This window comes from Myotis nattereri (genome assembly GCF_964212035.1).
Source record: "Myotis nattereri genome assembly, chromosome: 2".
Taxonomy (NCBI): Eukaryota; Metazoa; Chordata; class Mammalia; order Chiroptera; family Vespertilionidae; genus Myotis; species Myotis nattereri.
The window spans coordinates 129991544-130016936 of NC_138076.1; the positions used below are offsets into that span (position 1 = coordinate 129991544).

At 34.9% G+C, this 25393-nt stretch overlaps 1 protein-coding gene across 1 annotated transcript; it reads left to right on the forward strand.

The window, feature by feature from the left end:
* The first annotated feature begins 14105 nt into the window (after positions 1-14105).
* On the forward strand, positions 14106-21809 carry LUM (lumican). The gene is made up of 3 exons (XM_081082570.1): positions 14106-14272; positions 16668-17544; positions 20559-21809. The coding sequence occupies exons 2-3, from the start codon at positions 16689-16691 to the stop codon at positions 20720-20722; spliced, it is 1020 nt and encodes a 339-aa protein (XP_080938696.1). The 5' UTR covers positions 14106-14272; positions 16668-16688; the 3' UTR covers positions 20723-21809.
* The last annotated feature ends 3584 nt before the right edge of the window (positions 21810-25393 follow it).

Consider the following 25393-nt stretch of genomic DNA (forward strand, 5'->3'; position numbering starts at 1 on the left):
AGCAAGTCTAATTCTCTAATGTTAGATTTTAAATTAAAAGATACCATGTGGTATGGCTATAATTGATTTTTGAAGAATTGTTATCAAACATATTAGAAATCATAGATCTAAAGAGCAGAGTTTCTTCTAATCAAACACACATTTGGAGGTTTTATTTCCATGAGCCTATAGTTCGACAAAACAGTTTTGGAAACTATTGTAGGCAGACTAGTGGCTTCTCAAAGATGTCCACTTTTTCATTGCCAGAAATTGTAAAAGTGTTAGATTTGGTGGCAATGAGGAGTTAAGGTAGCTGATGGACTTAAGGGTGCAAAAGCTAACATTAAAACAAGGAGATATCCTAACATATCTGGGTGGGACTAATGTAATCACAGGGTCCTTAAAAGTGGGAGAAGGGAGCAGAAGTGGCAGTGTCAGAGTGACGTGATATAATGTTGGAAACACCCACCTGGCCATTGCTGGCTTTGAAGATGGTGGGCTGAAGAGACAAGAAACTCGGGCATCTCTAGAACCTGGAAGAGGCAAGGGAATGAATTGTCCCTTAGAGCTTCCGAAAGAATTCAGCTCTGCTGACTCCTTGATTTCAATCCAGTGAAACTCATTTTGGGTTTCTGAGCTCCAGAACAGAAATATAATGAATTTTTGCTGTTTTAAGCCACTAAATTTGTGGCAATTTGTTACAGCTGTGATAGGAGACTAATACTGAAACTCATCTAGGTCCTTTCTCTCCCTTCCTTATTGAGGATTGATCAGTACATGACCACCCCAGAGATAAGAGGCCACAAACTCCAGAGTCACAGGGATTAATCAAGAAGATACCGAAATGAACAAAAGCACCAAATTACAGGTCTCACTAGCCACTCCTTCCTTACCTCAGTCCCCTGACACCAGGAAGATACATGTCCCCCAACCCAGATTCCATCTTGTAGAAGATAATGGTGGGGGAATTAAACTCTGGAAGCTAAAGGGATCATGTAAATTAAAAGAGACTGTTTAAATAGAGAAATTTAACAAAATGAAAATTAGTAAATTCAAATTCCTCCCATCCACTGTTGGTGAAAGAGAGATTTTTAAAAATGAAAAAATAAATATTCCAAATTTCCTTGTACATCTGAATATAATTCATTAATTTTCAACTAACCTAAAATAAATAAATACTCTGGACTAGCTCACTTTCAGACTTTCCTGAGTCCATTTATGACCAATAGAATATTCCTGAAGACCCTGAGTTTTGTTTTTAAATCCTCACTAGAGGATATGTGTATTATTTTTTTTTAGAGATTGATGAAGGGGAAGAGATACAGAGAGAGAAACATCGATCGGCTGCCTCCCATATGTACCCCGACTGGGATCGAACCACAACTTAGGTATGTGCCTTTACTGGGAATTAAACCAGCAACCTTTTTTGGTGCATGGGGATGACAATCCAACCAACTGGGCTAGCTGGCCAGGATGACCCTGAGATTTTTAACGTCTTTCCTCAAATTTGCACTATCTGTGGACCAAATTGATAGGCAGGAAGCAGGTCCTGCTGAACACATCTTTGCTCCCCTTGTGAGAACCTTCTGTTTAACTTTGAACTTCCTCCATTGGAGTCACAAATTTTTCATTTATAAAAAGGCAGAGGCACCTTTTTATATAGGGTAATAAAATTATATAGGTTTCAGGTGTACAATTCTATAGTACATCATCTGCATATTGTATTGTGTTCACATAAAGTCAGGTCTCTTTCTGTCACCATTTATCTCCCTTATTCCCTCATCTACCTCCTCCCACCTCCCTTTCCTCTGGTAATCACCATAATGTTGTCTGTATCATTACATTTTTGTTTTTTTGTGGGGGTTTTTGTTTAATCCCTTCACCCTTTTCACCCAGCCCCCCAACCCCCTCCCCTCTGGCAGCTGTCAGACTGTTTTCTATCTGTGAGTCTGTTTCTATTTTATTTGTTAGTTTATTTTGTTCCTTAGATTCCACATATGAATGAGATCACATGGTACTTGTCTTTCTGACTGGCTTATTTCACTTAGCATAATGCTCTCCAAAATTTGAGTTTTCGCCAACTCTAACTAGAGGACACAAAATACATGGCTTTTAAAAAAATATTGAAACCAATATTTAAACCAATAATTAACTGCCAAAATTGCTATAATGTACCTGCCCATTTTCTTCTTGAAAACTTAGAAGTACTTCCACTGACGCCATGGTAATTTCATTGTTATACAAAGGAAGAAATTGGGTGTGGATTGGAATATAATAGGTTTGGGTGAGTATCCAAACATATATATTCTGCAGAAGGGAAATTTAGAAACACACTAGAGTTTTCAATATTGAAGTAATTATCATAAGACATCTTTGTGGTTTATGAATAAGTCAATTACAACTTGTATTTTAAAACCCCAGTGCTATTTTCTGAAATTTCCTTCTGAAACTTAGAAGAAACCATATAACTTTGGAAAATGTGTATCATCTGAAAGTGTATTAACTACATTTCTTACAGGTCAACCATTTCCTTGCAAATATAATTGAAGAAGGATATTTATAACGAAAGGTACATATTAAATTTCAGGACCAAGGTTTTCAACACTAAAATAATGAATACTCACACCATTTGCTGTAGAGTCAGTTTATTTTTAGTGGAACCGACTTCATAATGAGTCAACATTATGTCATTTGTAAAACATGCTAAATGACTTTGCTACTAAAAACACTTTAGGATTATATAAGTCTTCAAAACTTTATCATTTTGATGAGGATATGCCTCCTAGGAAAATTTTCATTTGTAATCCCAAGATATTTTTAATCTTATATGTTATTTACACATAGTTTAAATCTTCAATTAAATGAACTCCTTGAAAAATAATGTGTTCTGAACCATCAACCATCATAAAGTTAATCAGAAGGAAAAGGGATTTATTTTGAACTTTGACTATATCTTCAGACTATCTATAAATGTACTTAGCCATGGGAGCGAGTTGGTTCCCCTGTGAAGGCCCCTCCATCACCTCTGTACCTTTTAAAAGCTTCCCCGCTTTCTGGAATTGTGTATACTATTCTTGGCTTACAAGGCCATCCTTCACTTCTTAATGTAAAACCTTCTTCAGTATATCTGATGCTGCTGCCCCATGAAACAGTATCTCATTCCTTCTGTAGAAGTTGCCACACAAAATCAGAACTGCATCTACTTTTTTTATTTTTTATTTTTTTGCACCTTTTCCAACAAGCCTTTGTGCTTCTTGAGGACAGCGTCTAGTCTCTTGTGCTATATGGTGCCAGAATTTTTATAGACATTTATGTGTGGACTGATGATGAATTATGTGTTTTTTGTTTAAAGGACAAATCAGAATTTTTAAAACTGTCTTACATTTATTTTATAGTTTTGTATTGATTTTCATTGGAATTGCCTGTTGGGGAAGAGGTCTGGTGCCCCCACCCACTTGTTGCACCATCCCACTGCTGCCAATGCCTGCCATGTTCCGTGCTCTGCCACCTGCTGCCGATGCCCACCATGTTCCACACGTGCCCCCTAGTGGTCAGTGCATATCATAGCGACAGGTTATTCGGTTGTTTGGTTGTTCCACCATTTGGTCTATTTGCATATTTGCCTTTTATTATATAGTATTGTATGTACCAAGTATTATCTATTTCCACTGCTACCTCTCTAGTTCAATGCACCAACTTAGTTTCTTGCCTGAACTAATGTGGTTGGACCTCTTTTGAACTTTCTGCTTCCTTTTGTCCTTCTATTACTTAACAATCACTAGCATCCCAAAGCACTTGAATGAAAATCAAAATGCACCGAGTAGACTGTTATGACCTACCTGCATTGATCATCATTATGTGTCCAATTACAATTTGAATGCCACTTATCCACCAAAATTTTACCACCTACCAGTCATTCAAAAATTCTGAAATCTCTGCTTTGAACACTTTTTCCACTTCTTCACCCTTTCCAACAAAGTTTAAATATCAGTTTATCCAACAGGGAGGCTTTCCCCGTTTTTCCTATGCTTATGTACTCTTTCACTGCAATCCATTATTTTATTTCATAATAGTTATAACCTGTAATTTATATTTGTTTTTTCATGTTGTTTGATGTAAATAGTAGTATAAATATTAAGCATTTATGAACAATAAATCTAGTTTCATATGTTTGAGCATACAAAAATAAATCTCTATATGCTTACAATGTTCTAAGTGCTTCAATGTATCAATTTATTTAATCCTCCTACCTTCACCATGATGGACACAATTGACCCTATTTTACAAATGTGGAAATGAGGTTTGCAGTGTTTATATACATAGAGTTAGTTGTAGAGCAGACAATAGAAGAGACAGAAGCAAAAATTCCCATCTCTGGACATTTGCTGCTCCTATAAAATGCTAACCTTCCATGTCCTTATCATTCATACTTGCTGAAAGTGGTAGACCTAACAGTATAATAACTAACATTTATTGAGTGTTTACTGAATGCAAGGACTTATTCTAGGAGTTTTAGATACATTGACTCATTTAAGTTTATTAATAAATCTTTATGAGATAGGCACCATGATCATACTTACTTCAAGATAAATTGAGAAAGAGAATTGCCCAAGATCACACAGCAGATATGTTATAGAGCACTCAAGTGCTAGCATATATTTGGTAAACACACACACACACACACACACACACACACATTCACACATACATGCACACACAGATCATTATGAAATAGAAGGCAAAAGGCTTGATGTCATCACTTTCCTATTTTTAACTGGTACAGTACAATCTTGGTGTACTTTTCATGTTTATATTTTAAATGAATATTACACTTCTTCCTATTGATAGAGGAAAGGTACACAATAAGAATAGAATCACAGTTGATTCATATCTATTTACTATAGTAACTAGAGATAAGAGATTTTTCTTACAGACCCTGGGAAACTATGGAGGGCCTGTTGTAGAAGAAAAACAGAGTCATAAAGATAACTGACCTTGAAGTCCAGGTGGCTCTATCACTTAGAAAGAAGATACATTTTAGAAGCAGATAAAAGACATGACATGCCTGAAGGGAGACAAATGTCTGGGGCCTAATCTTTATGGGGACAGTGATAGAAAAAAGACCCTGGGAACTCACATAGTTTTAGATTTTCTCCCACTCTCCAACCCTCTGTTAAAGTAATTTTTTCAGGTTAAAAATACCTGCTGCTCTCTCGGATCTTGGGCATCTGAATAAAAGCACCTCAAGGATTCAGCCTTGTCTTTACTTTTTGATTCTGGGAGCGCCAGGTAGTATGGACCCTATTGGTTCTGGTTTCACTACTTCACAACACTTAAGTCCAATTAAATATGCGTAACTTTGCATGATTCAAGACTTATATAAAGCCTTAACATCTGGTTGACATGCTTCACATACGTAATGTGAAGCATGTCTGTTATATGAACTTTAGAGGAAATACCAGAGAAAATTTTTAAGTTTGAACTTTGAAATTTGAAACAAAACTATGGTGTCTTGGGAAAATTACTTATGCTTCACCTGCTGTCAAAAAAAAATAACAGGAAATTTAATTCTTTCTTGCCTATCCTGCCAACATAATTAAAACCCATATCAGACTTGCCCATCATTGAAATGTTTCTTCTAGCTCTAGTTAGTTCATTGACTGAGACAAAATAATCTAAAGAAAACTAGACCTGAAGAAAAATATTTAAAAACCTACTTTTTAATTTTTTATTAAATTTATTGGGGTAATATTGGTTAATATAACTATAAAGGTTTCAAGTCAATATAGTCATGATACATTATAAAAGTGTACACATGCACAATTACTTTAACTTATAAAATTGTACACCTGAAACCTATATAATTTTAGTAACCAGTCACCCCAATAAATTCAATAAAAATAAGTATATCAAAAAAGAAACATTGATTGAATTTTAATATATTAATTATGATAATTTTTCAATGACAGTGTGGTTTGATCTTAATGTATATTATATCATAAGGTTTCTTAATATTAAGCCATCCTTGAATTTTGGGTATGTTATTATTTGAATTTTATCATTACAATGCACTTATTAATATTTAATACATTTGATCACATTATTATTTTAATTATAGAGAAATATACCTGCTATCATTTTATTTAGAATTCTTGTACTGAAATTTATATGTAAATTTGTCTTCTTTTCTAAACTGCCTTTATCATATTTTGGCAATTTTAATGGTGTTATCTTGAAGACTCATAAACTTAAATGACAATTTTCTTTGAATTTTGTCATGGGTAAAATTTTCAAATAAAGGTTTTCTACAGAGTTCTCAATAGCAATAATAGTAGCAGGCCTTGCCAGTGTTTCTCAGTCATTGAGCGTCAACCCATGAACCAAGAGGTCATGGTTTTATTCCAGGTCAGGGCACATGTCTGGATTGCAGGCTCAAATCCCAGTAGTGGAAATGCAGGAGGAAGCTAATGGATAATTTTCTCTCATCATTGTTGTTTCTATCTTTCTCTCCCTCTTCCTTCCTTTCTATGAAATCAATAAAAACATACATATATTTTTTTTAAAAAAATGATGCTATTTGTATTTTTACCTTAATTTTCTCAGAAAGGAAAAGCAGAGTTTTTCAGAGGTTACATGACATGTGATGATGCCATCATTCGGATGGCTGATAGAATACCTGCTTGTGTACTCTTGTGCTTTCTAAACTTTATTATAGCAGAGTAGTTTTAGAGATTAATTGTTTGTTCTCAGTAACAAAACTGTGTTCCTGCTGTCAATCCTTGTTTGTGTCAGCTATTACTTTTTATAACCTAGTTATTGCCCAATCATTCCTTATTTTGAAATTCTCAAATTTCTTCCTTTTACACAAATAAGCAGAAAAAAGTAATTATACTTTCTAATCTTATTTTGCAATAATTGAAAGATTTTTTTTCAAAAATGTTTCTAAATTTTGTATCAAATTATTACTACTTTGAAAGTAATGTTTTAATTTATGAAAAAGTAAAAAATTATACTATACTTACTTATATTTAAAGATGGATCATGGTCATAAACAAAGGAGATTTGGAGACTTTCTCAACCATAGCTGCACTGCACAAAATAAGATATTAGACAGTTCTCTAAGTCAAAGGAAGGGGGAATTTAATCCAAAGAAAGTTAATGAAAATGGAAATAGGCAACAGAATATGATATAGCCACATAGTCCTTGGCTTTATAAATATTAATCTCATAATTTGTTTTGTCTTATGCAAAGAATATTTCAAATAGTTTTATGGTGTTAATTGAGTTATTGCAGCATTTTGAGACCAAGCATTCAGAATTTAAAAAAATGAACTAAATTTTAATTGTAGAAGTGACCAATTGTAAAGGAATAAAATTGTTTCTTGTATCTTTTCAACCCAGAGCTGAAAAAACCACTGAGAATTTTACTGGATCAACTATATTATATAGACTGAGAAGTATATACCAAAAGAGAGAGACTGCGCTAGCATTACTAAATGTTTACTAGATGAAGTCAGAAAAAAAAAAATCATAGTGAATCCCTTTCTAATGATTCACTAACTCATCAAAATACAAATATTTATCCAAAATATGAAGACTGAAGACAGTTAATATCACATCAATATAATTATACTTTTATCTTAAAAATGGACAAGTCTATAGATGACTAGCTAGTTTGTTTAATGGAATAATATTTTTAATTAAAACATACAAACTATGGTTTGTCAGATTAGAGTATTTGACAAATATATTCTCAAAATACAAAGTGCATCTTTTACTTTAAGGAAAACAACTAACAATATTTGACAAAATTCTAACTTTCAAGCAAAAAATTAGAATTTTAGAAACTAGAGTAGGAAAATGTTTCATAATATGATTTTAAGTTCCACATTTTACAACTAACCTTAAAAACCTATCAGTTTTTAAGGTTTGATTTTGTATTTTAAAAAAAGTATTTGAAATGACCTTTAAAAAGCTACTTATATACTTCTTTAAAAATTTTAAGTATAGTTGGCATATAATACCTTAGTTTTAGATATACAATATTGTGATTAGACATTTTATCCTTTATGATCTGATCAATATCTGTCGCTGTGTAAAGCTATTGTGATATTATTGGCTATATTCTCTGTTCTGTACCCTATCTACCTGTGTCATATTTATTTTATAACTGGAAGTTTGTAACTCTTATTTTCCTTTACCTTTTTGCCCATCCCCTCTCCCTCACCTCTCTCTAGCAACCACCCGTTTGTTTTCTGTATCCATGAGTCTGTTTCTGTTTTGTTTGTTAATTTGTTTTGCTGGGGTTTTTTTAGACTCTGCATATAAGTGAAATCATTTTGTTTTTTTCTTTCTTTTTCTGACTTATTTCACTTAGCAAAGTACCCTCTAGGTCCATCCATGTTGTCACAAATGGCAAGATTTCATTATTTTGAATTTCTGTGTAAGATGAGATTTTCTTCATATGCACCAACCATAGCAACATCTCTCAACAGATTGAATAAAGAAGCAGCTAAAGCCCGGCCAGTCTGTCTTAGTGGTTGAGACCTATGAACCAGGAGATCACGTTCCATGCCTGGTCAGGGCACATGCCTAAGTTGCAGGCATGATCACGAGTGGGAGGCATGCAGGAGGCAGCTGATCAATGATTCTCATAATTTATGTTTCTATCTCTCTTTCCCTCTCCCTCCTTCTGTGAAATAAATAAAAATATATTAAAAAAGAAACAGCTATAAGAATTCAGCTCTCTTATATTAAGTCATTTAGTAAATAGATTTGTAAAAATATAAAATAATTCCACTCTTCTCATTAAGTATTTTTTTGGAAAATATAGGTATTCTTCATAAACGGTATATACATTAACACATGAGATTCATTATTGTTATCCTAATGAATTACTTAAAATATATCTTAGTTTTGATTTTGAATGTGGTAAATACTGATAGGTGTACCCTGCATATATTCTTGGGGTCCTTAAAATATCAATAATGTTAAGAATATAAAGGGTCCCGTGAGAAGTGCTGTTTTGTGGGAAGAACATTTTAGCAGCGAGAACAGCTGGTAAAGGTCCCAAAGTGGGAACAGTCTTGGCATAGTTGAGGCTAGGGTAAAGTCTCAAATGTCTACAGCATAAGGGAGAAAGGGGAAAAAAATGAGTTGGGGTCTAGGACTTCAGCCAGCATGATCTCACTTAAGATCCCACAAACTGAAAGCAAGGAATAAAGAAGGGGAACTGTCACTACCAGATATTATTTAAGAAATAAAACTAAAACAATGAAGTCACAGAAATTTTAAGCTTGAACTATCTAAACTTCATGAATGGCTGGTGAAAATACATTCTCATATACCGTTGATGGGAGTGACAATCAGAACAACATTGTGGAGGCAATTAGGCAACAATGGCATCGTCTTAAAATTTGCATGTACATTTTTCCAGAAATTCTACTTTTGGGATTGTCCTTAAGCTATATAATGCACTGGTGCACAAAATTTGCTCACTAAAGCATTGCTCTTCATAACAATGAAGTAAACAAAACAAAACACTAACATTGAACTACTGAATGAAACACTCAACATTGAGCAAAGACATAAGTAATATGTCTTTGATACAGTCATACACTAGGGTATTCAGTAGCCATATAAAACATAATACAAAGTCATATGTATTACTAAAACAAAATAAATATTTTAGGTGAAAAGTACAAGACATATAGGACAAAAGAGAGAGAGAGAGAGATGAAATTCTGTTGTATATATAGGAATGTCTGAAATTTCTGAAGTAATAAAATCTAAACAATGATAACTTTTTAAAATATATATATTTTATTGATTTTTTTACAGAGATAAAGGGAGAGGGATAGAGAGTTAGAAACATCAATGAGAGAGAAACGTCGACCAGCTGCCTCCTGCACACTCCCCACTGGGAATGTGCCCACAACCAAGGTACATGCCCTTGATCAGAATCGAACCTGGGACCCTTCAGTCCACAGGCAGACACTCTATCCACTGAGCCAAACCAGTTAGGGCCAATGATAACTTTTAAGGATTGGGACTGGAAATTCAGTTGAGTACAAGTTATTTTTACCTTATATCCTGTTAAATATGTCAGTGTGTTATGCCATTCATGTCTATTATTTTTATAATGCAAATGAATGAATGCAATAGTAGAATAAAGCCTATTATTGATAATTCTGAAAATATATTTTATGTAAAATGCCAGGAGAAATGAAATCAATTATAGAATGAGTTTTAAAATATACATCCATATGAGCATAAAAACTATGAGGATGAAAGCTAGTTTCATGGCTCAAAAGAAATGCTGAAATTAAGAATGGTACTAAGATTGATGTGAGGAGAGAAAACATTCTAATCCACTCTTTATTGTCTGATTTGAAAATATAAACCACTATTAAAATGGTATTTTCATTTAAAATGTCTAGTGACAAAAGCAGAGTATACAAATTAGTTATAACTCATTTGAAGAATAAAATTCTATTGTATATGATAGTGGTTTACAAATTAGAAGAGAAAGCAAGTGTTCATTGTAATATTAAAAAATAAACACTATATATGGTACATCTATATAATAGAGTTTCATCTACTAACTAGAGGTCCAGTGCACAGGATTTGTGCACTGGTAGCGGGGCTTGGCTTGAGGGGATTGGCCTGTTGTGGGAGTGCCGCTCACCCTGCCCTCTGAGTGGCTGCTCATCCTGATCAGCCGCCCCACTGTAGGAACACACTGACCACCAGGGGACAGCTCCTGCGTTGAGTGTCTGCCCTCTGGTTGTCAGTGCACGTCATAGCAACTGGTCAACCAGTAGTTCTGGTCATTTTGCCGTTCAGTCACTGTCCTTTCAGTATATAGGATTAACAATGACATCAGTGAATAATATTTAATGATATATAAAAGTATCCACAGCTAGTTGTTATGTGGAAAAGGATACAAAACCATAAACATAATATTGTAATATTATTGTGATAACCAAAGTGTGAGTTTGTACGTACACATACTCACATCATAATAAAAAACACAGAAACATTGTTATCTTTGAGCTACAGTATTTTTTTTAATGTTTTTCCTGTAAGTATTCTCTAAATGTGCTAAAATTTTTATTTTCTTCTTTTCCCCTGTATTTTGCAAATGTGCTAAAACAAATTACTTTTATGTAATTTGTAATAAGAAAAAATTGAGTTTGTAACCCCAATATATAAGATAATTAAAATAGAACTTTCTCCTCTAATAATAGGGAATTGTCATTCTGTTTCATCATGTTCTATGTTCTCGGAGGACTTCACTTATGTGGGTGCAGCCACATATCACTGTGTACAGAGTGCAGGGAAACGTGGATTGACATCCTTTTTCCCAAAATGCAGAACAATGCCACAGTTTGGATGGATTACTGGTAACACATTAACTTTAGTTTTTCACATGAGAATAAAAAGACCTGTCACAGAATTTGTTTAATACCCCATTGATTAGATAATCTCTGAGATTTATTTAAAACCTTTGGTTCTATAACTCAATGAATAATAACTAACAACACCTATAAGACATTAAGCATTTTGATATATCAATCCCTTTTGTCATGCCAGGACTTATACCAATTGCATTATACACATGGTGTCTTTTCCTGAATTTTTAAAATGAAGACACCTAACCTATCAAGTTACTTTTATTTTTTTCATTTTTCTCCTGGCGGGTTGCTTCAGAAAGTTTCTAATCTGTATCTATCTTTCCACAAAATCTGGGTTCTGCTGTTTCCCATTCCAGGACTGACTTTTCGGAGTTCACTAGCTAGCCTGGAACAGGCAGAGTCTGCATCAGAATGGTTATGGCAAATGGAACAGCCACGTTGTGGTGGATCAGGGGGTCTGACAAGTCCAGGGTAGGACTCAGAATGAGGTGGGTAAAGTCATCATAATGGTGCTCATCATCCCTGCTGGTCTCAGGTAACAGAGGGAATCCAGTTGGTGAGCTAAGGAATAGCTCAATCATTTAAACTTGGGTATTGATAAAACCTCTCACTTTCATTACCACAAATGACCTGAATCTCCATGTACCAGGATGGAAAGTTCATATGTCACCCAGAGGTCTAAAATGTAGAGGTGGCTGTGTGTGTGTGTCTGTGTGTGTGTATGTGTGTGTGTGTATAGTGGTTTATATTTTCTGGCAAAATGACCAGAACTACTGGTTGACCAGTTGCTATAAAGAAAGCAGCCCTGGCCTGTGTGGTAATTTGGTTGAGTGTTGTCCCATGCTGTTCAATTCTCAGTCAGGGCACATGCCCAGATTTTGGGCTTGATCCAGTTAGGGGGTTTGCAGGAAGCAGCAGATCAATGTTTCACACTCACATCCATGTTTCTCTCTCCCCCTTTCCCTTTCTCTCTCTCTAAAAAATCAATTAAAAATTAAATAAAAAGGAAAGAAACTACTGCTTAATTAATTTTTGCCACTTAAAAACTATTTCCTAGTTAATATTTCAGGGTTTTCTCAACTGACATTAAAATCGCCTATAAAATATTTCAAACTGATTATATTAACTATCTTGTCTCAGCTCTGTCCTGTCACCCTCTTCCCAACAATTGAAAATATTGATGATTTTGTTTTTCCATTTACTTGTTAGTTGATGTTTAGCAAATTATTTAGAATTTCTGAGTCTCCATTGCCACTACTGAAAATGTATTAATAATACTTATATGGATTTTAAAGCTTAAATTTTAGGAAAAAAATGTTATTGCTCTTTAAAGAAAAGTCCTAGGAGTAGATAGCTAGAATGTTTTAAAGAAAAATTCAGATTATATAATTTGACAAACTCAAATTTAATGTTTAGAATTGTTTTAACTATCCTCTTAAACTGAGCCTCTTAATTATGTGATTAATAATTTTGTCTTTTTTCTTGATTTCTTCATTTTCTATATTATAAAACTAATGGTTTCCTATAACTTTCCTTATATAATAATAAAATATACTATGAATCACCTCACCATTCTATGTTACTTTCAAGAAAATTGTTATTGCTTTTCTAATGATTCTATGACAAAAATAAGGCATTTACCCCAATATTAATTTTTCAGGCAAAAACATTAGTGGTAATGGAAATTAAATAGTTTTTCTTAGGTTTCATAGTTAAAAATGACATATTTAAATTATTTTAAAGGGAAAATTCTTACAATATGACAACTTATATTAAAATATCTATTTCTAAGAGTTATCATAAACCTGAATAAATGAAAATTTTGGAGGAAAAAAACTCCTATAAATACAGCTGATACAACCACAACATGAAATAGACAAGCAAATGAGTAGATCTATAAGCATGCATCAGAAACTGACAACAAAAGATATATCAAACCAGGCCTTGGAGAGATTACAACGTTGCATAATTTTTAGTTTTGAAAAGTATATCCCTAGCATGCAGTGACAGAGTGAAAGATCATTGCTCTATGATATTGTAGTATACATTTTTATGTTCTTTTATGCTTTTTGGCAGTAAGCTATAAAATACTATCCCTAAGTAAGATTTTGGATGAATTCCTAAATTAAATCCACAAAATGAGAAACAGGCAGAACATTGCCAATTGGTTCCAGATCTGAAAAGCATAAAGCATGTCTCCTTAATATTAGAAGCTGGAGAGGTTGATCTCTATCATTTGTATCAGGCTGTAAATAATGCCCTTTTATATTTCAGAAACTAATGTAAGTTACTCTCCTGGCCAAAAATTGTTAGTACTAATAAATCAATATAGATTTCAGGAGTAATAGGCAAAAAGAATTCAATCCCTCTGAGTCTGCTCATTTGCACTTTCCTGAAATTACTCTGTTTATGTTTTATGAGACCTTTAGATGAACATGACAGTTGGCTGAGAGAGTCACATTTAATTTTTGCCACAGCTTACAGAAGTGAAGAGCTTTGTGAGAAAAATGTTTTCACTCTAGATTGCCTCCCTTGCAGCAGGACTCAGGTTTTGGTGAGAAGCTATGACATTCGGACTGTTAAGCACGTATCGCTCTCCCATTCCATAGGGAATGCACGGGGCTGTCCTGCTCACCAGTCCACCTGCACTTCATTAGCGAGCAGAGCATTCACATGCTACACCACAAGAGCCCACAGTGACATAACTCCATGCAGAGTCTGGCGTGACTGGGCTGCGTCTCCCCCCTTCAGCTCTTGTATCACCAAGAATCTGGCAGCCAGTTCCGCCCTGACAGAGTTTACAGCATATATTGGTGGATTCTTGTCCATACTGCATCTGCTTTAAGAATTAACGAAAGCAGAGTCAAGACTGTAAGGTAAGTGGTGTTTAACTATAGCACTGGGGACGCTGACTGTTTGGGACAGTGTTTATTGTAACAGGAACAGAAAAAGTTCTAGAGCAACTTTGCCAATTGCTATTCAACAGCAGATCCATACTTCTGAGCATTTACTCTCACACTTTTCGTAATATGTTTTCCATGACTTATGGATTTAAGATAAAGGTTTTACAATATATGCTGTGTTGCTTGACAAAGGAAGTTATAAAAAGTTTCAGGGTTGGAGTGAGAAAATATTTAAACAAGACAGTAAAAATGTATGGCAATGAAAATATTTGTTATTTTATGCTAATGAGTTATATATGTTAGTATTTTTACAATGAATTTTGCAGCAAAGAAAGGTCATTTTAAGCAGTATTAAAAATATTTTTGCCACATACATATTGCTATGGTTTGTTACAATTTGCCATAAATATTTTATGTTGTTATAAAATGTGAGCTTAAGGACATAGACCCTCTTTTGGATTAGTTATTTCTATTTTGTTAATTCTAAAGATGTTTTTTGGATGTATGTTTTAAAATGGATATGTTTTGAAGAAATTCTGGGAAACATTTTTTTTTAAAGCATTTCCTCCATAACCACAGGTATTTGCCAAAACTGGGAGGAAAGTAAATAAAGTGCACTTTTGTTTCATAGTGGAGTCCTTATACAGCGACAAACTCTCTTTGGATTCATTCTGCCAAAAAATATGAAAGCATGTTTTTCATTACTATTCAATCCATTATAGTTACCATGTCTATTTTAGTGTATACTGAAATAAAATAAATTCAAAGCTTATTAATAAAGCAAGACAAATCTTTACATTAACATACTCTACCTTATATTGCAATATTAATTATGCTCATTGCCAAGTCTTGTCAACTAAATCAAATGACTCCATCATTATCTTGGGGAATAAGTTAGTTAAAAATCTAGTTACAAATTACATCGTGTTAGCTATCAGTGTTTCTAACACCTTTTTTTTAGTGTTTCATCTGCTAAAATAAAGTGCCTTGTAATTCCACGTTAAAGCAAAGGTGTTTAAACTTCCTAATACTAAAAATCCTATTTATCCCAAACTCCCTAGATCCAAAAGCTGATACCATACTTCTCACAGGAAGATCTATTGCCTATGGCATGTAGATGGTGCTTCACATTAAGGATTTCCCTCTCAGAGTTACCAACTTCTCCTCAGCCATAGCTTTCACTCTAGCAAAGTCCAACTCTTGTATGCTATTGTCCTTTACCTAAATTTCTGACCTTGTACTCTCCAAACAATTAAAACATACTTTATTGAGCCTCACCTCCTTGGAAACATGTTCTTACTAGATCATTGTTATATATTTTTTTAATTTATATTCTCAATTTTATCCATTCTTCCATGGCTCCTAATGCCACTGTAAAATACAGACTTTGCTCAATGCCCAGATCTCTCCCACTTCCACTCTGTAAGAGCACTAATAGCCAAACAAGTGAACCATGCCTTCTTAAATTTTGGCATGAAGAAGGTAGAGAACTTGTGAGTCATTGACAGAAAGGAAAACTTTAATTCAAAACTTGGAAAAGAATATCTTTTTTTCTATTAAGCTGGGTCACTTTCTAGGTTTAAAAATCTTTAGAATTTGTGACATTTTTGTGATTAATAAACATTAGTCTTACTAAAACTTATATACTAAATATTAATTTCAGAATTACAGTTTTATAATGTGCCTGAAAGTCTAGAATGCTAAACAAAAGTTGAAATAATATCCAAGCACACCCTACTAAGAATTCTGTTACCTTCCCTCAGAACCAACAACAATAACCAGACATTTTTAAAGGAATGTACTCCCCCCTCCCATATCCCCCCACCTTGCCACCCTCCATCTCTGGCCACACAAGTTAAGAACAGCTTCCCTTCCAGCAAAACCACAGGTTGCTCATGATCCCACTAAGGGTCTTCTTAATGAGACATTTTAATGATGTTGAATGCTAGGGTAAAAGGTACAGTTTACAATTGTCTCCTAATTTCCATTTTTTGTGGTTTTGAAGGATGTTCTGAGGTAGTGTTTTAGCATGGTGGTCAATGGGCACTACCCAGACACCTCTTACAGGAAATCATTGAATTAAGGAAGGACCTGGAGAGATTGACTGGATAGGTTAGGCCTGGCTTGCCCAGTAGGGGGCGCGTGTGTATGCAATCTAAGCCTAAACTGTTCACCTCCTCACAAGTTGTACACATACATCTTAAACCTCATGCTTAAATAAAAATTAAAAAGACATCCTTAGATTCATAAAAAAAAAAAAAAAAAACAATAAAATACACATCTTTCTAATAAATTTAACATTGTAAATTGAATATTCATTCACCTACTTAAAGTATACTATTTTATTATATGTTTCCACTTTACTTAGGATTCAAAGCATTCGCCAAAAATGAATCTCGGTGCATTTACTCTGCTATTAGCACTAATCAGTGGTGCCAGCGGCCAATACTATGATGATTATGATTTTCCCCTATCAATGTATGGGCAATTATCTCCAAACTGCGCCCCAGAATGTAACTGCCCTGCAAGCTACCCATCGGCCATGTACTGTGATGAGCTGAAATTGAAAAGTGTGCCAATGGTGCCTCCTGGAATCAAGTACCTTTACCTGAGGCATAACCAGATTGACCATATTGATGAAAAGGCCTTTGAAAATGTAACCGATCTACAGTGGCTCATTCTAGATCATAACCTTCTAGAAAGTTCTAAATTAAAAGGAATCTTCTCTAAACTGAAACAACTGAAGAAGCTGCATATAAATTACAACAACCTGACAGAATCTGTGGGCCCACTTCCCAAATCTCTGGAGGACCTGCAGCTTAGTCATAACAAGATCACAAAGCTCGGCTCTTTCGATGGACTGGTGAACCTGACCTTCATCCATCTTCAGCACAATCAGCTGAAAGATATTTCAGCTTCTTTTAAAGGTCTTAAGTCACTTGAGTACCTTGACTTGAGCTCCAATCAGTTGACCAAACTGCCTTCTGGTCTCCCAACATCTCTTCTAACTCTCTACTTAGACAACAATAAGATCAGCAACATCCCTGATGAATATTTCAAGCGTTTTAAGGGACTGCAGTATCTGCGTTTATCTCATAATGAATTGGCCGATAGTGGAATACCTGGAAATTCTTTTAATATATCATCTCTGCTTGAGCTGGATCTCTCCTATAATAAGCTAAAAAACATACCCACTGTCAATGAACACCTTGAAAACTATTACCTGGAGGTCAATCAACTTGAAAGTAAGTAGAACGCTGTGCTTGTGTTTGATGGATGTAGCCGCATGTTTTTAAACACGTAAGCTGTGCAACACAAATATTGATTGCATCGGGCTCCACTTAAAACACTAATTAAAATGCCAAGAAAATATCCCTTTCAAGTATAGAAATTTTTAAATATAGAAAATTGTAGCTTAGTTATTTATCCAATATCTGGCCTTTCTTTGGAGTGTTCAGATAAACCATTAGGATCATAGAATTTAATCATTAATTTCTTCAATTTTTAATATTCTGAGCTAATTAATCCTGCGCATCATCGCTTGATATTTATCTACTATTTGCCTTCTCCATGACGTAGATTTGTGTCCTACATTTATTTCTTGGCAAGATCTACCTGAAGGGGGAGCAAATGAGTGCCGAAGAGGCATGGCTAGGAGAGGCTTTCAAGCCTCCCTCCTGCTTATTCCCAGAGCAGCCCTGATATCCTCATGGTCTTCTCTGACATCTTTACTTGGGACTCAACATGGTATTCTGCAATCATGACCATCATCTATCTCTGTTATCCCTGTTATGGTGTGTGTGGCTTCCCAATGTTCTTATGAGACTGTGAGGAAGATTAAGGAGGGAAGGTACATCATAAGGATTTGGAACATTTTAAAAATAGTATTACAGAGTTCCTTTTCTTATATATAACCCTCCACCACATTGGATTTTTCCACAGTTTCTCCTCCCTTTCTCTTGATGATACAGTTTATTTTTCATTTATTTTCTGGGTGGGAGTTTGACCTGATCCACTTGGACTATTTATGCCCTCTTCTTGTCTTCTGGAGCATTTTCAATTTGAGCAATACAGATTTCGGTGGGAAATGTACATTTACCATCCCCCACCTCTCTCTTTAACAGAGCTTGGCAGAAGAGAAACCAATGATCTTGGACAAACTTGCTAAAAGAAAAATCAAGTGGGAAACACTGATTCACACATAAACAATTGTATCTGCTAAATAAGCTATTCAAATTGAGTATCTTTATGCCATGAAAGTTGGTTGTCTGGTCATACTGGATGAAAATATTGATATTCCTTTTAGAAAAATTGCACTGTGCCTTATTAACATGATAATTTGTAATTCTACAAGTTTCCTATAACACCTAGGGTGGTGAGGGTGATCTCATGAAGGAGACCATGATTGCCAACTCTAAAATGCCACATGCTTTTTCTTATATCCAGAAAATTTGCTTATCATACAATACACAGTCAAAGCTGTGTATTGTGTATCAGAGCTGGACCCTTATAATGGTTTCTAGTAAAAAACTCACTATCTGGCAATATAGGATCCCACATTATAAACATTTGTGGTTAAGAGTATGGCTACTTAGACTAGCCAACATACTAATGGGATTTAAGATGTTTTAGGATTTGAGGGCTGAAGAAATCCTGTTAGACATGGTGGGTGGAGATTAGCATCAGGGGCAGGGTCACCTCATTCTCGGAGGTAAGAAAGGGAAGAGCTACAGATGCAGGAGAATTTGGAGGGGTGACAATAAGGCCGCATTATGTGAGTGAGAGAAGGAAGAGCCGATGTGGGAGATGGGAAAGGTGGCCTATGGGCGAAATGCTGACAGGCACTCAGTGCCAGGCTGAGATTGAAACCACAGTGTCCCGCATATATCGTCATTTGGAAATGAATACTGTCCGCCCTTCCTTCCTTGACCTGGACATTTAGGTATACCAGGTGTACCTGGCAGGCATTGTTGCCCTTTGTCTTTGCATGCATTTCTTTGACTTAGTTTATTGTGCCATGTAATACTTATGTATCTCAATTGTCTACATTTTCTTAGATAAAAGACCCCCTTTATGTTTCTCTACTATTAGAAAATCTATAGCCAAAACTATTCCTCATCTTTCAGACTTGCAAGTCTAAGACACTAGCTTAAATCACAGACCTTTCTATGGTGACATAATTTGAAAGAGAAAAACCCACAAAATTTAAAGGGTACCAGTAATTATTTAATATATATTATGTGCTAACACTCTGTGAGGTGCTTTGCATACCTTAATTGGTTTAATATTCATGCAACACAGTGTGATGGATATATTATGTCTAACAAGAAGATCACATCAATATTCCAAAGTCACCCATTTGGTAAATGGCAAAGGCAGAAAATGAATATAGGCCTAAGGCCATGTTTTATCTCATTGTTCCATACTTCCTTAGTGGTAGGTAGCATAACAAAGATCTCTGCAATTTGGCTAATGACTTATTTAAGACAGCATCATAGAGGTAAGGAGCAGAGTGTGTTTGGGCTTCCACTGAAGTCACTGTTGATTAGAATTTGAGAATAAAAGAAAATATCAAGGCAAAGGACTAGATAAGGTTAATCTGAAATAGACTTGAGCAAACATAGACAGCTTCTATGTACACACATAAACCATGCAATCTAGTAACAATCTTTGTTTCCATTAAAAACTAAATCAGTTTTTCTCTTGTGGCAGCTTTCTAACCACAGGAAAGGACGTGGCTCAGATGGTGGTCATTCCATGACTTGGATTTTGCCTTGGAGCTTTGAATCTGTCATCATGTGTGCCAGTAGGAAAACACTTTAGAGGTCATCTAGTTAACCCTCCAAATTTCCAGATGCAAAAGCTCAGGGTGCTTATATTGGCGAGATGATTCATACAACAGCACAATTTTACATATCATCAGTCTAAATATTTCTAAAAATTCTTAGATAGTATTATGCACTTAGTCTTTCTAATCTAAGAACTTACACTAAATATTATTATTTGAAAAATTTAATTGACCATCCTGACCCACCATAATTACTTTACTAAATATTTTTGTATCATTTGGTAGTCTGAAATATTTCATTAGTAATTTTGAATTCAAATATACACCAAACAAATGACTTCAAAAAAGGGGGCAGAGGGGGAAGAAATTCTATTAGATATTACTATGGACTTGGACAAATTTTAATGACTATTTTAAGCCATGTAATAAAAAAGAAAATATTATTAAAATCTTTTATTCTTTATTTTCCAGAGCTTGAAGTAAAGAGCTTCTGTAAGATCCTGGGACCATTATCCTACTCCAAGATCAAGCATTTGCGCTTGGATGGCAACCGTAATATCACCCAAACTAGTCTGCCACCTAATATGTATGAATGTCTACGTGTAGCAAATGAAATCACTATCACTAATAATTAATTTCAATTATATTGAGGTGTATCCTGGAGCAACATCTTATGCTTGTATTTTTGTGTGTTGGTTTTCATAGTGTCCATTTTTGTTGTTGTTTATTACTTCCATGAATTTTAAATTCTGAGAGAAAATGTTTTGTAAACATTTTACTACTTTTTTACAAAGAAAAGTTGAAAAGCAGGCCTATTTCATCACAAGCACGACACATACTCACACATATACAACAAACAATGCGTTAATTGTAAATTTAGTGCTTTTTACATCTCACTGTCAAATGATGTGCAAAGCCTTTTACTGTTTGCATGGAAGTCAGCCAAGTTTTATAATCTCTAAATGTTAACTTAATGTGCCCAAAAGTATGGAATACATAAATATGGATGTGTACTGTCTTTAATCAAATTATCTTAATATGCTCAAATTTGTTCAGCTGAAAAGCAGGTGGTAAATTTTGAGACCAATGATTTTGTGAAATATTAAACAAAATTCATGAAGCCACATACATTTAAAGAAGAATTGTTAGTATTAAGAATATATATAGTTACCTAGAAAAACTTTCTAGAATTATTTTTCACTTTAAAATCTTATGTATATTTCTTTTTTTATTATTTGCATGTTATGTTTAACAAGCTAATAGTAAAATAAAACATAGCAAATGGCATCACTGTGTTTGACTTCCTATAAAATTCATCTCTCTCATATATAAAATACAGTCATGTACCATATAATGATATTTCAGTGAATGATGGATCACATATACAATGATGGTCTCATAAGATTATAATGGAGCTGAAAATGTTCTATAGCCTAGTGATGTTATAGCCATTATAACATCATAGCAGAACACATTAGTCCTGTGTTTGAGGTGATGTTTGTGTAAGCAAATCTACCACAGATTTTATACTTTTATATGCCAGTCATATAAAAGTATAGACACACAATTATGTATAGTACATACTTGATAATTTTGATAAGTAGGTTATTGGTTTATGTATTTATCATGCTATACTTCTTATCATTATTTTAGAATGTATTCTTTTTACTTATTAAACAAAAAAATTCCCTGTAAAGGAGAATACCATGTTATGTCAGCCTCATACACCTCCTGTTTATGTCTCTTGTTTGCATATTTTCTCTTGTGCTTGATTTAATCTCATGTTGTTTTATAACTTTAGTGGAGCCTAAATGCACAGTGTGAATAAAGTCTATAGCAGTATACAGTGGTGTCCTAGGGCAGTGATGGCAAACCTATGACCCGCAGGTCAGAGATGACATGCCAACTCATTTTTTTGGTTGATTTTTCTTTGTCAAATGGCATTTAAATATATAAAATAAATATCAAAAATATAAATCTTTGTTTTACTATGGTTGCAAATATAAAAAATTTCTATAGGTGACACGGCACCAGAGTTAAGTTAGGGATTTTCAAAATGCTGACACGCCGAGCTCAAAAGGTTCGCCATCACTGGCCTAGGGCTTCACATCCACTCACCATTCATTCACTGACCCACCCAGAGCAACTTTCAGTTCTACAAACTCCATTAATGGTAAGTGCCCCATACAAGTGTACCATGGTTTATCTTTTGCACCATACTTTTTACTGTTCCTTTTCTATGTTTAAATGCACAGATACTTACCATTGAGTTACAGCTGCCTAAAGTCTTCAATACAATAATTTGCTGTGCAGGTGTATACCCTAGAAGCAGTAAGCTGTGCCATGTAGTCTAGGCTGTGTAGCAGGCTATACCATCTAGGTTTGTGTGAGTGCACTCTATAATGTTCACACAATGTCAGTATGCCTGAAGGTGAATTTCCCAGAACATATCCTCATTTAGTGGTGCATGACGGTATTAGATCAAAATTCAAAAAACATCTCCAATCTGCATTATATTACTCATGTTAAGTAGAATTTCCCACTAAGTAAATTGGCTGCTTCTAACTTCCACTTACAAAGAGTTTTAAACACACCTTACATTATGTGTCCAGATCCCAATTCTAATTCATGAAGTGAGGGGTTCCCCCCTCCCCCACCAAACAATTCTCTGGACATTAAGTGGGTATCCTACAATTCAACTCAATTTTGACACTATCATTGTGGAGACAGCGTCAGATTTTACAGGTGAAGACTGTATCCTTTCTTCAGATGCCAGTAGCAATCCCGGTCCTGCACTTCTAACAACTGGCTATAAAATAGAGGTTTCCCAACACCCGCTCCTCGTGTTTGATTATTTATACACTAGCTCACAGAACTCAGGAAACTTGCTTACTCTCTAGATTATAAATCTATAATAATAAAAGCATAATATACTAATTAGACCAGACAACCTTCTGGAAGAAGTCGGTGGCCAAGGGAAGCCCTGGCCCCGCATGGCAGCCAGGGAAAGGAAGGCCTACTCTTGCACAAATTCCATGCATCGGGCCTCTAGTCTCTCTCTCTCTCTCTCTCTCTCTCTCTCTCTCTCTCTCTCTATATATATATATATATATATATATATATATATATATATAATATGCTAAGTGTCCTTCCCTCCTTCCAGCTAATGACGTCACATAGCAACCCCCAGCTTCCTCTCCCTAGCCACGACTAACCTCCTTGCTGTTTCTTCAGCCCAGGAACACTTTAGCCAGGTGAAAACACTTCACACTGGAAACAAATGTCTGTGAAGCGTTTCCGGTGCCTCATCTCATTTGATCCTCACAGAAGTCCAGGAGTAGGTAGATGGGAGACTTGGTGGAGTCCTATTTTCTTTTCATTAGCTGGAAAATGGAGATTTAGAAAGTTTAGAAACTTGACCCAACTGAAAAGAAGTAAGAAATGGTGGACCTTGAAAATGACTTCAGGTTTTCTCACTGCGCAGAATATAGTCAAACACTGCTGCAGTTAAATATTTTACCCTTTGTTCTCCCTGCATAATCTACAATAATAATATGCTTCGTGTTGATATTTACTGCTGTGTTGCTGACAATTACCTGAAAGAGAAGTTGGGGTGCTTCCCTGGGCTGGAAAAAGTTTAGCTAAATCAGAAAGCAGGTGTAATTAAGTTTGTTCTATATTTATAAAAGGCTAAGTTGACTCGCACATGCACAATACATATAAAGCTCTCGCTGGCGCCAATTACATGCATGTGTTTCAGTCTGTCATTGTTGATCATGAATTTGGTTGACACTTCTATTATAGAGAAAGGGTGAATAGCGATATTAAAATATTTCTTCTAATTAATTTTCTTTCAATGTGCACAAATTCATGTACTGGGCCACTAGTTTATTATAAAACTCAGCCCTGGATTGTGTGGCTCGGTTGTTTGGAACATCATCCTGTGCACCGAAGGGTTTCCGGTTTGACTCCCCATCAGGGCAGTACCAGAGGCAACTGACCAATATTTCAACTTCACATTGCTGTTTCTCTCTCTCTCAACTCAATAAAAACATCTTCAGGTGAGGACTTAAAAAAAAAGAGGATATAACTCGGGAACAGTCAGATGGAATAAATGCATAAGGTAAGGTGTGAGGAAAGGGCATGGAAGCTTCTTTCTCTAAGCATGCCACTCTCTCAGGATCACCACGTGTTAACCAGCCTGAAAGCTCTCTGTACATTATCCTTTTGTCTCCTGGAAAAACACTTGCGTAAAGCAGTGATGCACATGGGTTTTCTTCTTTCCTAAATCATATTCACTGGAGACTTACTGTAGACCCTGATTTTGGGTCTACAAATGGAAAAATGAAAAAAGTCCCTCAACATTGCATTTGAAAATCAGGGCTAGATCATACCTTTATGGTGAAGAACCATGATGTACTGGGGCTTTGAGGTTTGTGGGGAATTATGCCCTAATAATACAGAGGGATGATAAACCACCAATGAGCCAGATGAATGTTGATTTCTTAGTTAAAGGTTCTCCAACTGGTAATAGCTGTTTTCAAAATCCTGGAGAGGTTAAAAGGTTGGTTTTACAAAGGACTTTTTTTTTTGCTTGTGATCTTTTAAGTTTGGGTTTTTTTTCTTTTCTTTTCTTTTTTTTCTATAGCTATAGTTTTATCATAGTGATAGCCTTAAATATTTTTTGGCTTGGATTTTGCAACCATTATAAATACTTGCTTAACACTTTACTCACAAGTAAAAGAAAATTCACATTTTATTTAAAGTGAACTGTGAAGGACCAAAACTGAAAATGTATATAAAAATAACAATAAAAGTTAACAGACACACTATCAGTATATGAAATACGTATTTTAAATATTTCACTAGTTACATTTATTTATTCACTCATGAATTCCATAGATTTTGTTTGCTAATAAGGTATAAGAAATTGAACACAACATTGGTAGGGAGAGTAGGAATTTAGGCAACATAAAATGAGTGAGGTCACTCCCCAAGCACATTTATCTCATGGAGAGCCCCAAGATTCCACTTCTGCTGTATAGTGGCTCCTCGTTCACATTTTGATTGACCCAAAGAGTATCACCTACTTGTATGTCTTATTTCCTTAAAATGTGCCTGCTGTTCTATAAAAAAGAATACATTCTATGTTTTTAAAATATCCAACAGGGCATGTGCTGGGGGGTGGGAGCAGCCAGGGAGAGGTCATTGGGGGAAAAGGAGACATATGTAATACTTTCAACAATGAAGAATTTTAAAAAATAAAATAAAAATATCCAAGAATCTTAGCTACCTTACTTGTGAAT

Bases quoted from the DNA above. Each gene is read 5' to 3' on its own strand.
- LUM (XM_081082570.1), top strand. From the start codon at position 16,689: ATGAATCTCGGTGCATTTACTCTGCTATTAGCACTAATCAGTGGTGCC. The intron at 17,545-20,558 runs GTAAGTAGAACG...TTTATTTTCCAG, and splicing joins GGAGGTCAATCAACTTGAAA to AGCTTGAAGTAAAGAGCTTC.